The sequence below is a fragment of the Piliocolobus tephrosceles genome, chromosome 7 (genome assembly GCF_002776525.5).
Source record: "Piliocolobus tephrosceles isolate RC106 chromosome 7, ASM277652v3, whole genome shotgun sequence".
Taxonomy (NCBI): domain Eukaryota; kingdom Metazoa; phylum Chordata; class Mammalia; order Primates; family Cercopithecidae; genus Piliocolobus; species Piliocolobus tephrosceles.
Window position 1 is genome coordinate 27,059,806 of NC_045440.1, and position 13,631 is coordinate 27,073,436.

The following is a 13,631-nucleotide window of genomic DNA, read 5'->3' on the forward strand; positions in this document are numbered from 1 at the left end:
GTACCTCGCAGCCTCAAAGCATTCTTTCAAGTGTATGTTTTGAACCAAGAGTCACCCCTACAGCACAACACTTGGCAATCATCTCCCAGTGCCAGGCCCATTCAAGGCAACAGCAAAGACACTTACGAGTAGATGGCATCTCGTAATGCCTCAGACACTGTGCCTGCCACCCAGGCTTCCTCGCCCCACCCCAGTATCCAGAGGGCAGACACCCAGACTTCACAGACCCTAAATATCAACCAGGCCAAAGGAAGCACTGCTCTGGGAGGCTGTTTCATGGATAAAGCAATGGCCTGTGATAGGCTCAATCCTGTGGCCACACATGGTGCATGAGAGGGCCCTGGCCAACACCTTGAAGTGCAAATGAAGTCACCCTAAGAGTGGGGATGTGGTCAGAATGGGACACACCCCAAACAGAAGCCAAACTCTCTTCACCTTGAAGACCTCATCTTTAATTAAAGAGACCTGGTTGTATTAGGAAGACATTAACACTATCCCGGAGATCTTTATCAGCTGTCGCATGCTTGGATGGAATATGAATAGTAAAGCCGGAGCAAACATCGAATTCCCACTTTCCTTCCAGGTAGTCTGCAAGTCAAACTGACATTCTTTTTATAATCTATATGGCCAAAATCATTAACTGTCTCAGTTAAATGGGTGAGCGGCTGTCAAAAGGAATCTATTGTATCCAGAGATGTCAAGATGATGAATGTGATTCTAAGAATAGCAGCAGGTCTCTGCACACTTAAGTCACTTTTAAGCATTATCTATAGTTCCTGTAGCTCTACTGATCAATGCACAGAAACTAAGATAAATTCATTTTTTGCCAATTGGATCTACCTTTCTAGCCAACTTACTGCATCTGACCAGTGGAAATGAAGCTGTGGGGCAGGAATTCTGGACAGTAATTTGTTACCAGTACTAAGGGCAGAACCATCATTTCTCATGGGCAATGGTAACAATACCAAGGGTCGACTCCCTCGTGCCCTAACAATGACAGGTGCACCTGAGGAACCCTGATGGTGCGACCAGTGTACTCACATTCCTAACTCTAAATGGCAAGAGGTCATCTGTGACAGGTGCGTGAGTGAGAATGTGATCACACTCCTAGGAAACAAGCTCTACAGCAAGGCTGACTGCAAAGGAAGCAAAATAGACTTTCAAGAGCAAAGTCCACCACAAGATGTTTTGCCACACTTAATTTTCTGACATTTTTATAATATTTCTAGCCTGTATTTCACTATGGCATTGACACAGCTTGCAAAAACCCTGGCTGCTGAAATACTATTTAGACTACTGCAACCAAAAACTAACTTCTTCAAAACCTTCTACTTGGCATCCTGGTTCATAAAAGATCTCTCCTTTACAGTATGAAAACAGCAATTACATTTAAAGTAATTAGCAGGACATTTGTTGAAATACGTGTTAAATAGTTAACTCTAAAACAAAACTCTAAAACTAAATTCCTAAACGTATCTATCTGCACTGACATGCTCTATGTAAAAACAGTCTATCTGCCTTAGTTGAGGAAGGGTTATAATTTTGACAAAGAAATGAGTGGGGAGATAATCACAGTTAACATGGATGTATTGTAACAGTACACTTATCAAAAGCAGCAAATGAACACTGACACAATACTGCCCCCTCTCATCTACATGCCCCATTCAGACTTTACCAACTGTTATCAATGCGCCTAATAGCAAACAAACAAGATAACAAACAAGTTCTTCCATTTCCAGATCCAGCCCATGGCCATGGAGTGCATGTATCTGCCACAACTCTTCATTCTCTTGGCAGTTCCTCAGTCTTCCCTTGTCCTCTAGGTCTCCGGCATTCTCGAAGGGTACAGATCAGTTATTTTGTTGAGCATCCTCAACTTGGGTCTGAATGCTCATTAGATTCAGGTGAGGCATTTTTAGCAGCAGGATCACTGAAATCATGCTGTTTTCTCAATAATTTGCATTAAGAGCCATGTAGTGTCAATTAGTCCAATTACTGGGGATGTTAACGTTGATTGCATATGTCAAGTTTGTCCAAACTCCAGTTACTATTTCTCTCTTTGTAATAAACATGAATTTTGTGGGGACACACTTTTTGGGACTATAAATGATCTAGTTCTTCATACAATTTTCACTTGTTGGTTTTAGCACCCACTGGTGTTTCTTGCAGGAATGAATTATAACTGCGGTGGCTGCCAAATGGTGATTTTCTAATTCTAAGATTCTTTCCTACATTAATTATGTGAGTTTACTGTTGGAAGAACTCTCCCTTCTTGCCTACGTACTCAGTTACCTCACTATGGATGTGGGAGTTTCTGTTATTCAATGGATTATATTCATTACTAGCATTATTTATTTTGATGTTCCAGTGATCTCAGATGTGGCTTCTGACCCATCATTCTCTGAGCGCACAGCAAGATCTTTCAGCCTCATGTTGTATTTTCCAAAGAGGCCTGGTTCCTTTTAGTGGAGAATAGTATCTAGAAACAGACATCTGGGAGCTAAATGTGTTCCTCAGTTAGTGGCATGTAACTCTCCCAGGCCCTCTCTCTGGCCAGAGTTGGAAGATACGTATGTGCACAGACACATGCATACACACACATGCACAAGTGTATTTCTTTCTGTGTCTCTCTACATATATTGAAAATAGGACTTCACACCAATACCATCAATTCTATCCAACAGCACAGGATTCATTCCGGCCTTTGCTCTTTCCTTATATCTAACTCTGTACACCTTGATGGATTTTTTACAAGGTGAGCACATGTACATCAAGAAATGAAGCATTACTAGCTCCTCCGAAATCCCTCTTTGTCCCCTTTCTGTCACTACTGTCCCCTCCCCTCCAGGATCACTACCACACTGGCATCTAATACCACAGATTAGTTTATTGTGTTTTGAACTTTTATATAATAAAATCATACCATATCTACTCTTTTATATCTGGATTTTTCACTCACATTATGTTTGTGAAGTTTATGTACACTGCATGTAATTGGAGCTTATTTGTTCACAGTGATGTAAGGTATTGTGTGATTATACCACAAAATCTATTCCATTGTTGATGGGCATTTGAGTAAATTTCAGTACTGTTACCAAAAAGTTTATTTATTTATTTATTTTTAAGACAGGGTCTTGCTCTGTCGCCCGGACTGGTGTGCAGTAGCACGATCACAGTTTGTTGCAGCCTCAAACTCCCTCAGCTCAGGTCATCCTCCCACCCCAGCCTCTAGGGTAGCTAGAACTACAGGCATGAGCCGCCACACCCGGCTAATTTTTTGTATTTTTTTGTAGAGACAGGGTTTTGCCATTATGTCAAGGTTGGTCTCAAATTCCTGGCCTCCAGTGATCCTCCCACCTCAGCCTCCCAAAGTGTTGGGATTACAGCTGTGAGCCACCACACCTGACCAAATTCTAGATCTGTGTGTGTGTCTTTTGGTAACATCTCTATGCATTTGTTTGATGTATACTTTAGGAACAAAACTGCTGAGGCATAGAGTGCATTGTTCAGCTTTAGCAGATACTGTCAGTTTTTTTTTTTGAGATGGAGTCTCCCTCTGTCGCCCAGGCTGGAGTGCAGTGGCGCAATCTTGGCTTACTGCAGGCTCCACTTCCCAGGTTCAGGCCACTCTCCTGCCTCAGCCTCCCGAGTAGCTGGGACTACAGGCGTCTGCCACCACGCACGGCTAATTTTTTTGTATTTTTAGTAGAGACGGGGTTTCACCGTGTTAGCTAGGATGGTCTCGATCTCCTGACCTCGTGATCCGCCCGCCTCAGCCTCCCAAAGTGCTGGGATTACAGGCGTGAGCCACCACGCATGGCCGAAACTGTCAGTTTTCTAAGGTGGTGATACCAATTTAGACAACCTTTGAGTGAAAATATAACCAAAAAGAGGAGTAACTACTGTGTGTTAGCTTCATTGTAGTAGAGCAATAATAACATGAAACACAGAAAAATGTTCATAATATACCCTTGGGTGAGAAGAACCTGACAACAAAGCTGGGTATTCAGCTATACGGAAAACACCCATTTGTTCTGTGAGGGAGGAAGAAGCCTTTATTTTTTGAACTGAAATGTTATTTTCATCATTAAAAATGTACATATATGACTGACATAACTGGAAAGAACACTCTGCCAATACATAAACCCAATTCAAAAAGGTAGTAGTATGTATCAAAATAAAATTCCTCATGCGGTCAGTAGAACAGAAGCAGGCTACGAATTGCATGAACATAGTACAGGCTAAGCATCCCTAATCCAAAATGTTCCAGAATCTGAACTTTTTGGGCACCAACATGATGCTCAAAGGAAATGCTCACTGGAGCTTTTTGATTTCACACTTTCAAATTTGGGATGCTCAACCAGTAAGTATATTCCCAAATCCCAAGTCTGAAACAATTCTGTGGCCCCCAGCATTTCGGGGAAGGGCTGCTCCACGTGTGCAACAGAAAGTGTTAATAGAGGGAAAACAAGTGAAGCTTGAGTTAAAATACTTCCCTGTGTCTGACTTGGGAGGCAAAGGGGTCTACAGGTTTACTTGGGGATCTGTTTTATCTAACGACCTGCTGTCTGCATCTGCTTCAGGTTATCCACACTGCTTCCTTTCCGTGTCCTAGTGATTTTGTTTTCTTACCTCTGCATGAGGAAAAGGTGGTTCTGGAAGATACACCTTACTCTGTTTGTTGTGACAAAGCCTATTAAAGAGGAAAAACACAGCAGTATGTGAGGAAGAGCACACAGTGGCATCTGTTGCCACCTAGAGGCAGCAGTGAAAATATTAAATACTGACATTTAAATTTGCTGCCAGCGAGTTTCACCGTGAATGAAAGGCAGTGCCTACAGACACAGACATATCTTGCGTTGTTTTAAACTTTAGAAAATTTCTCAATACATTTTTTATTAAAATATAAACTTGTTATTTTGGAATAATTTTAGATTTAAAGAAAAGCTGCAAAGACAGTACAGAGTTCCCATGTTCCCTTCACCCTATGTCCCCAGAGTTAACATCTGATATGACTGGCACAGTCGTCAACTAAGAAATTAACATCAAGATGTGACAATCAATTAAACTCCAGACTTCATTCAGATTTCACTCGTTTTTCAATTCATGTCCCTTTTCTGTTCCAGGATCCAATCCAAGATACCACAGTGCATGTAGTTGTGACCAATTTCACAAAGAAAGTGATCTACATCTTGAGACATGGCTCCTGTTTTTGTCTATGTACCCTTTTTTTTTTTTTTTTCTTGAGACAGAGTTTTGCTCTTGTTGCCCAGCTGGAGTGCAATGGAGCAGTCTCGGCTCACTGCAACGTCTGCCTCCTGGGTTCAAGCGATTCTGCTGCCAAAGCCTCTCAGGTAGCTGGGATTACAGGTACCTGCCACCATGCTTGGCGAATTTTTGTATGTTTAGTAGAGACGGGGTTTCACCATGTTGGCCAGGCTGGTCTTGAACTGCTGACCTCAGGTGATTCACCCGCCTTGGCCTCCCAAAGTGCTGAGATTACAGGCGTGAGCCACTGTGCCTGGCCCACACACTCTTTTTAACAGCAGCATTGTTAACTCCAACGAGAGAAGAACAAAGGATCATGGGCTAGAGACACTGTGAATGTTTTTGGTAATTTACGTTTGCTTTTTCCTAGTCAGTTATGACTTCACAATACTGAGATGTCTGGATAAAGCAAATGTGGCAAAAAGTTTAGTTGATAAATCAATATATGTGAGTGTTGTGCAGGTTTGACATTTAAAAAAAATGTCCTACTTAGAGGGGAGGAGCTCAGGACTTCAGGGCATGGATTTTGTATTAATACATTGTATCTAATTTTTCCTACCCTTAGTTTCATTTAACTTTGGCTTAAAAAAATCACTGTATACCCTACTTGGAAGATATAAATATGGAAGAGCAAGATGCTTTTGGAGGGTTACCTTATATTATCTAAATAGACACTAGTTCTGTCTTTACTTCTAGCTCAGGGAGACAAACATAAGTGCTTGGTTCTAAACTTATTTTTATTGTTCCAAAGGACATTATCTTACATCCATTAAAGGCAGAGATTAGGGATACAGAAGAGATTACAATATGATTAGAGATTGTGAAGCCCACCTACATAACACTTAGGCCAGTTCTGCTAACAGATCCTCCATGCTCTGCTCTAGAATCTTCATGCAGGAACAGCAGACAGCGACTCTGTCTTTCTAAGACAGAGGTTGAAGGACCTGATTAGAGTTTGCTTCTTCTGGGGGTAGCTGCTGGAGTTCAAAAGGAGATCTGTGTATACCAGATTATCAGAAGAGTGAAGAATAAATGACACTTCCAGGATCATCTCTAATTGGGAATGTGACAGACCCTCCTGCTCCCTGATGGCCAGACCTCAGGTACCACACACTCTTCCACTGATTGTTCAACAAAGGATCAGAGCCAGGCACTGTGGCTCAGGCCTGTAATCTCACCACTCTGGAAGGCCAAGGTGGGTGGATCACTTGAACCCAGGAGTTTGAGACCAGCCTGGGCAACATGATGAAATCTCATCTGTACAAAAACTAGCTGGGCATGATGGTGACAACTGTAGTCCCAGGTACTCAGGAGGCTGAGGTGGGAGGATTGCTTGAGACCAGGAGGCTGAGGCTGCACTGAGCCGTGATCGTGCTACTGCACTCCAGCCTGGGTGACAGACTGAGAGCCTGTCTCAAAAACCAACCAACCAACCAACCAACCAACCAACCAACCAACCAACCAACACTCCAAACCCCACAAAAGATCAGAGAGGTCTTTCAAGAGCTATTCCCTCCCATCTCCATCCCTGCAAAAACAAAACCAACCCAAACAACCAAGCTCTTTAGCTTGGAGCAGGGACAGACACTGGATAGCAAGGGGCTGGGCTTCTGCAGGCATCAAAGCAGTACCATGCAGAAGCCAGAGCAGAACCCATGAGAATGGGAAACACAGAGCCAGGGAACCAGAGTAGCAGGGAGTAAGCCCAGGACAGCAGGCCGGGCCTGAGGCTGAGCACAGAGCAGCCAGGCTGTGAGGCACCCATTCAGAACACCAAAGAAGGGAGGAAGCCAAACCTCAGAACAGGCTGTGGTGGTCCTGGCGTGGGGGGCTGGGACTTGCTAAGTTAATGCAAGTCTGGAGCTAGCAGCTATCCATTTTGGTAACTGAGTTCCTTATTTAGGGAGAAAGGGTGCTTTACAACAAGGCTGCATGAAAGAGAACGGCACAGTGAAACAGAAATACAGAGAAATCTCCCAGGCTCAAAGAATCCCCTGTGTCAGCCTTCTGAGTAGCTGGAACTATGGACATGCACCACCATGCCCTGCTAATATTTTAATCTTTTGTGGAAATGAGGTCTTGCTATGTTGCTCAGGCTGATCTTGAATTCCTGGTCTCCAGCAATCCTCCTGCCTTGGCCTCCTAAAGTGCTGGGGTTATAGGTGTGAGCCATCCTGACTGGCCTCTTTCTATTTCTTTAACTATTTGTCTTCACACTTTTCCTAAATATTTGTTCTCTACTGACCCCCAAAATGCAGGCATTACTTAAGTCCATCCTTTTTCCCACTGCCTGTTCTTCTAACCTGAAATCCTCTCCCCAGGCAATCCCATTCATTCTTGTGGCAATCCCAGCCATTCAACTACCTCAATGCTGAGGACACCCCAACCTGTGACTCTAGCCTGGGCTTCTCAGATCTTTGAACTGGACAAGTTTCACCTGCACATCCCCTGCCTCAGGCACCGTGAATGCCCTCAGGGACAAAATCAAACTAAGCTAACCACCCTGCTGTATGCACCTACCCTTCCTTTATAGAATCTATTTTGTTTGGGGTCAACACGATCTACCACACTAGAAATTGCAGTGTCAATCTCGATTGCTACCGTTTCTGTATCAAGTAACCAGTAAGTACTGCCCGTTGTATTTCCTAATTGCCTCTCAAATCGGTTCCTGCCTTGCTTTCCTCCAGGATGGTAGAGACTGCAGTCTTCTGTCCCACAGCCTCTGCAAAGACTATTGTCTTATACTTCAGTTTCACCCACTCCCACCACCCCCAACAAACTTCACATAAATGCAGAAGGCGCTATATAAAATGCACATATAATCATGTTCATTTCCTGCTTAAAATTCTCCAATGAATCCCTACCATGGACAGGATCCCTCTAGCCTCGTACCCTGCCACTCCCCACCCTGAACTTCATACTGTAACAATAAAGAACTATGGATAGTTCTCTGAACGAACCAAACCATTCAAACCTCCCATCTATGTCTTGGCCTGTGTTATCCTCTTGACCCACACTATCACCCCCAGCAGCCCACCCAGCTCATCCTTAAGTAGGGTTTCTGTCTGGCTGATTCTTGGTCATTCTTCAGGAGCACCTCCTTCCAGAATGCCTTTCTTAAACCCCCAAATGGGGTCACCACCCCTTCTCTGAATACCACACACATATACATAGGTGTGTGCGTGGGTATGTGTGTATATATCTCCATCACATTATTTCCAAGTGGTAAGAGGTTTACACAGCTGCCTCTTCCTTCATGGTACACATTCCTCAAGGTCAGGGACCTCTTTGTATCCTCAGTGCTTTGGCACTTAAAGGTTTATGGATTGAACTAAATAAAACTACAGATGGAAACAAGAATAATATGATCTCTGAGTTTAGGAGTCTATGGGAGGAATATGTGTAAGCCTTAAAAGACAGAGACACATCTTATGTCTCAGCATGGGAAAACTACTGCAAAGATGCTGATTTGTAATTTATAGGTTTTGTGGACTCAAAAAGATATTCTGAAAACTGGCAAAGTGATTCTATAATTCTTACACACAAATAAGTAAGCAAAAATAGCTCCAATAATTCTGACTAAGAAAAATAATGGAGAAATGTACTTTACCACTGAGTACAATTATAAGTGAGGCTGCAGTTATTAAAATATATTGGCATTATGTTGGTCAAAGAATGAATGGATCGCTCAATCAGGGTAGTCTAGAAACAAAATCTAGTACATATGAAAGTCTGGCATAAAACATTAATACAAGTCAGTTGAAAAAGTTAACATTATTCAGTAAATAGTACTTGGGCAGGTAACTACGTGACTATTTGGGAAAAAAACAAAGTTAATGCTTCTCTTCATACTCTATACTAAAACACATTCCAGATAAAATAGTTAAGGGATAATGTAAAAAAAGAAAGTAAGAAGTTACAATAAAACTGAAAGAAAGTATATTTAGCCATGTGACACCTATCGGGCAAGAATTTTCTAAAGATATCAACAGAAGAAACTGCAAAAGAGACTAAAATTATCAGTATAAAAAACTAAAAAAACTTATTGCAAAAAAACAAACAAAAAAACCAAAGGCCTAAATGCAATGTGGGACCCTGGATTGGATCCTGAACAGAAAAAAAAAAAAAAAAAAAAATTTGTGGAGAAACTGGTGCAATCACAATAAAGATCAGAGTTAAATAATAATGTACTAATGTTATTTAGACCAGGCATAGTGGCTCACGCCTGTAATCCCAGCACTTTGGGAGGCCAAGGTAGGTGGATCACCTGGTCAGGAGTTCAAGACCAGTCTGGCCAACATGGTGAAACCCTGTGTCTACTAAAAAATACAAAAATTAGCTGGGCATAGTGGTGTGCACCTGTAATCTCAGCTACTTGGGAGGCTGAGGCAGGAGAATCACTTGAACTGAGGAGGCAGAGGTTGCAGTGAGCTGAAATCGTGCCATTGCACTCCTGCCTGGGCGAGAAGAGCAAGACTCCGTCTATTTTTTTTTTAAAAAAAAAAGGGTACTAATGTTATTTTAAAAATTTGGACGAATGAACATGGTCACGTGAGACATCAACATTAGGGGAAACTGAGTAACAGGTATACAGGAACCCTCTGCACGATCTGTGTACTTCTCTGTAAATCTAAAATCATTCCAAAGTAGTAAGTTTATTATTTAAAAATTGGAAAAAAAAACAAAGACAAAAATGTGCCAAAATAAGAAAAAAAAGTCTACCTAAATATATCCTTAATACATATATAAGGAGTTCAAATAAATGTATGAGTGATGTACAAAACCTCTAACAAGTAAATGGGCAAGAAGAGAACAATTTACAGAAAAATCTTTCTGGAAAGCAATTTAGATTCAGATAATAAGCATTACAAACTATTTATACCTTTTATTCCAGTAATTCTACTTTTAGTAATTTACCTAAAGCAAAAGACGTCATCATATATACAGATAATATTAATTGAACATTTGTTACGAAAAGCAAAAAAATTGGGAAAAGCCCTTCCATCCAGTAGTAAGAAATAGTTAACTACATCATACTATATACAAACGATGTACAAATGATGGAATAATGTAGTCATGTAAAATTTATGTTCTTAAAGATTTGATGCTTTAATATTTAATTTTTTTTTTTCCTTTGAGACGGAGTCTCGCTTTGTCACCCAGGCTGGAGTGCAGTGGCTCTATCTCGGCTCACTGCAAGCTCCGCCTCCCGGGTTCACACCATTCTCCTGCCTCAGCCTCCCGAGTAGCTGGGACTACAGGTGCCCACCACCACAACTGGCTAATTTTTTGTAATTTTAGTAGAGATGGGGTATGACTGTGTTAGCCAGGATAGTCTCAATCTCGTTACCTCGTGATCTACCCACCTCAGCTGCCCAAAGTGCTGGGATTACAGGCATGAGCCACTGTGCCTGGCCTCTAATATTTAATTTTTAAAAGCAGGATTCAAAATTAAATATTCAGTATGATACTGATATAGGAAAAAGAAATACATCAGAATGCTAAGAGTGGTGAATTATTTCTGGATACCAGGATTATGGGGTCAGTTTTTTTTTTTTTTGAGATGAAGTCTCCCTTTGTCCCAGGCTGGAGTACAAAGGCGTGATCTCAGCTCACTGCAACTTCTGCCTCCCAGGTTCAAGTGATTCTCCTGCTTCAGCATCCCAAGTAGCTGGGATTACAGGCACCCACCACACGCCCCGCTAATTTTTGTATTTTAGTAGAGATGGGGTTTCGTCATGTTGGCCAGGCAGGTCTCAAACTCCTGACCTCAGGTGATCCACCCGCCTCGGCCTCCCAAAGTTCTGGGGTCACAGGTGTGAGCCACTGTGCCTGGCCGGGGTCAGTTTTTTTTTTTTTTTTACTGTCTTCTATAATTCTAATTTTTTTCTATAGTAAACACATATTACATGTATATTAGAAACTAACAAATATCTAAAAACCAGAAACACAAAAACAACCTCCTCTCATTTTTGTATTCTCGACTTCTGTTGAATAAAATATTCCAACAACATAAAACATATGTGGTGGGTGAAAACTGGACTTGAAGAGTGCACACCCTGCTGGGATCCAAGCACAGAAGCCCGCAGGGCTGGCCCAGGGAGTTATCTTCTTCAGTATTTTTATTAAGGATCTAGAAGCAGAAATTCAGAGCACATTGATTAAATGTGCAAGTGATACTGAGGGTAGACTGCTCATTACTCAAGATGACCTTCCCCTGCTGGGAAAAATGAGACCCTGTTCACAAAGGATAAAATTCACTGGGTACCAATAAAAAGTGACAAAGGGCCGGGCGCAGTGGCTCACGCCTGTAATCCCAGCACTTTGGGAGGCCAAGGCAGGCGGATCACCTGAGGTCAGGAGTTTGAGACCAGCTGACTAACATGGTGAAACCCTGTCTCTACTAACAATACAAAAATTAGCCATGCATGGTGGCGGGTGCCTGAAATCCCAGCTACTCGGGAGGCTGAAGCAGAATTGCTTGAACCCAGGAGGCAGAGGTTGCAGTGAGCCAAGATCGTGCCACTGTACTCCAGCCTGGGCGACAGAGCAAGACTCCGTCTTAAAACAAACAAATAGAAAAAGAACGTGACAGAGAAGAATAATTTGTACATGGGATAGAGAAGCCTGTATGAGTCTAAACACAGGTGGGGTTTAGAAAAAAAGACCACAGAAGGGAATGAAAAGAGTACTTTAAAAAAGCAAGGGTTGGGGGCAGCATAATGGAATATGTTACGAGAAGGTGATGCACAAATTACTTTTTAATTAGAAACTCAGTATGTGCTGTGTCTATCTGGTTACTTCATGACTAAAAGGGATTAAATGCACCCTAGACTGCCTGTGTCACAGTCCCAGAACGTTTGGGAAGCACCATTCTAAGGCACCATTGGGGGATATTGTAAAAGTTATTTCCCACTTCTCCCTTTATTTTTGGTCAGGTGAGTTACATTCAAACATGCATCTAAATGACCCTAAAAAGGTTCACTAACTTGGTATTGTTTAATATTTTGCCAACTCTAGGATTTGATCAATTTTCTGATATAATAAAATTTTGTCAAATATCATACTATTGCAACTTAAAAAAATCTAGTTTTTCTTCTCAGATTTGGTACTATACATTTTAGACAATATGAGCTTGGGCTTCAAAAATTTTTTAACTTTTAAAATGTCATTTCACCAAGTAACAGGCAGAGGGTGACATATGAGAAGTATATAAGATTTTTGTTACCAATTTTGAAAGTGCTGGGCTAAGGTAAGTCTCTGCCTTACATGCTTCCCTCTTTGACAACTATTATTCTAAACTTAGCAATGCCACAGTTTTCGCTTTTAATAATGCAATCTTATCACAGACAAGAAAAACAACAAAATGAAATTTCCATAGTAATGTGAGAAAAAACAGGATTATTTTTATTCTTACTGCTTGAATGTCCTGAATCAAATAAAATTCATAGAAAAAAACCACTGACATACCACTCAGCAAAGATCTGGGAAAACTCCAGTGAACTGTTGGCCACAGGGGAGATGAAGTAGAGGGGGACGCTGGAGAGCCCAGCTGAGTCGATGTACTGATACAGGCACTCCAGGAGGTCATAGATCACTCCAGAAGGGTAGCAGGGAACCAACACGTTTCCTCCATTCCGGACTGTCAGAGCTAGAAAAGTGGATGCCAGAGGAGAAAAAACATCGTATCAAGAGGGCAGTGTTATAAAGATAGACTGTAACTTGTAAAATAAGATTTGCACTTGTTTTCCAACATTTGTTTTTATGATTCACTCGCTTGTCTAATAACCTGCTTCTTTTGAAGAACACATCAAAGCAGGGGATGCTACAGGCTGATACTGATTTTCTCATCACTGTCTAATCTAGGTCCCTGGGAATAGAGCATGTGATTAGGGGTTTGGGTTTTTACCAATGGCAGCTGAGCTTCAGGACAGAGCCTCCAAGCTCTTTCCTGTTTTAGATCCTGCTCAAAAATTTGCTGGATTTGTCTCTGTTCAGTCTCTGAACATGGCTGAATAACATATAAGGAAACAGGCCAAGTTTTTCTGTTTGACTAACGTTTGTCTGCAGGAGTTAGTAGTATTTTCTTTCATTAACGTTTGTCCGCAGGAAAATCCCCCATACTTTAAGTACTTAGGCTCACCTAGATGCTGTAACTTGAGTGCTGGTGGACTTGCTATTGCTAGAGTATAGTATTAGAGTAGGGTACAGTGAAGAAAATCAACATAGCTGGTCATAGCTCAAGAGCCTGGCTCAAATCCTACCTCTGTCCCAACCCACAGGACCACGGAAAAGCCACTACAACCTTCCCTGGCATCAGTTACATGAAAAGAATGAATGAGATCGGTAATTTTCAAGCTTCA

The 13,631-nt window shown here is 41.7% G+C and overlaps 1 protein-coding gene across 2 annotated transcripts in view; it reads right to left on the reverse strand.

Moving 5' to 3' along the window:
* The window catches only part of INTS9 (integrator complex subunit 9), a 126,312-nt gene that overhangs the window by 15,375 nt on the left and 97,306 nt on the right, over window positions 1–13,631 (reverse strand). For both annotated transcript variants that reach the window (XM_023216822.2, XM_023216821.2), the window contains exons 10-11: window positions 12,739–12,919; window positions 4,633–4,693 (exon numbers count right to left, since the gene is read on the reverse strand). In XM_023216822.2, the coding sequence (XP_023072590.1) occupies window positions 4,633–4,693; window positions 12,739–12,919 (242 nt within the window). The remainder of the gene's footprint in view (window positions 1–4,632; window positions 4,694–12,738; window positions 12,920–13,631) is intronic.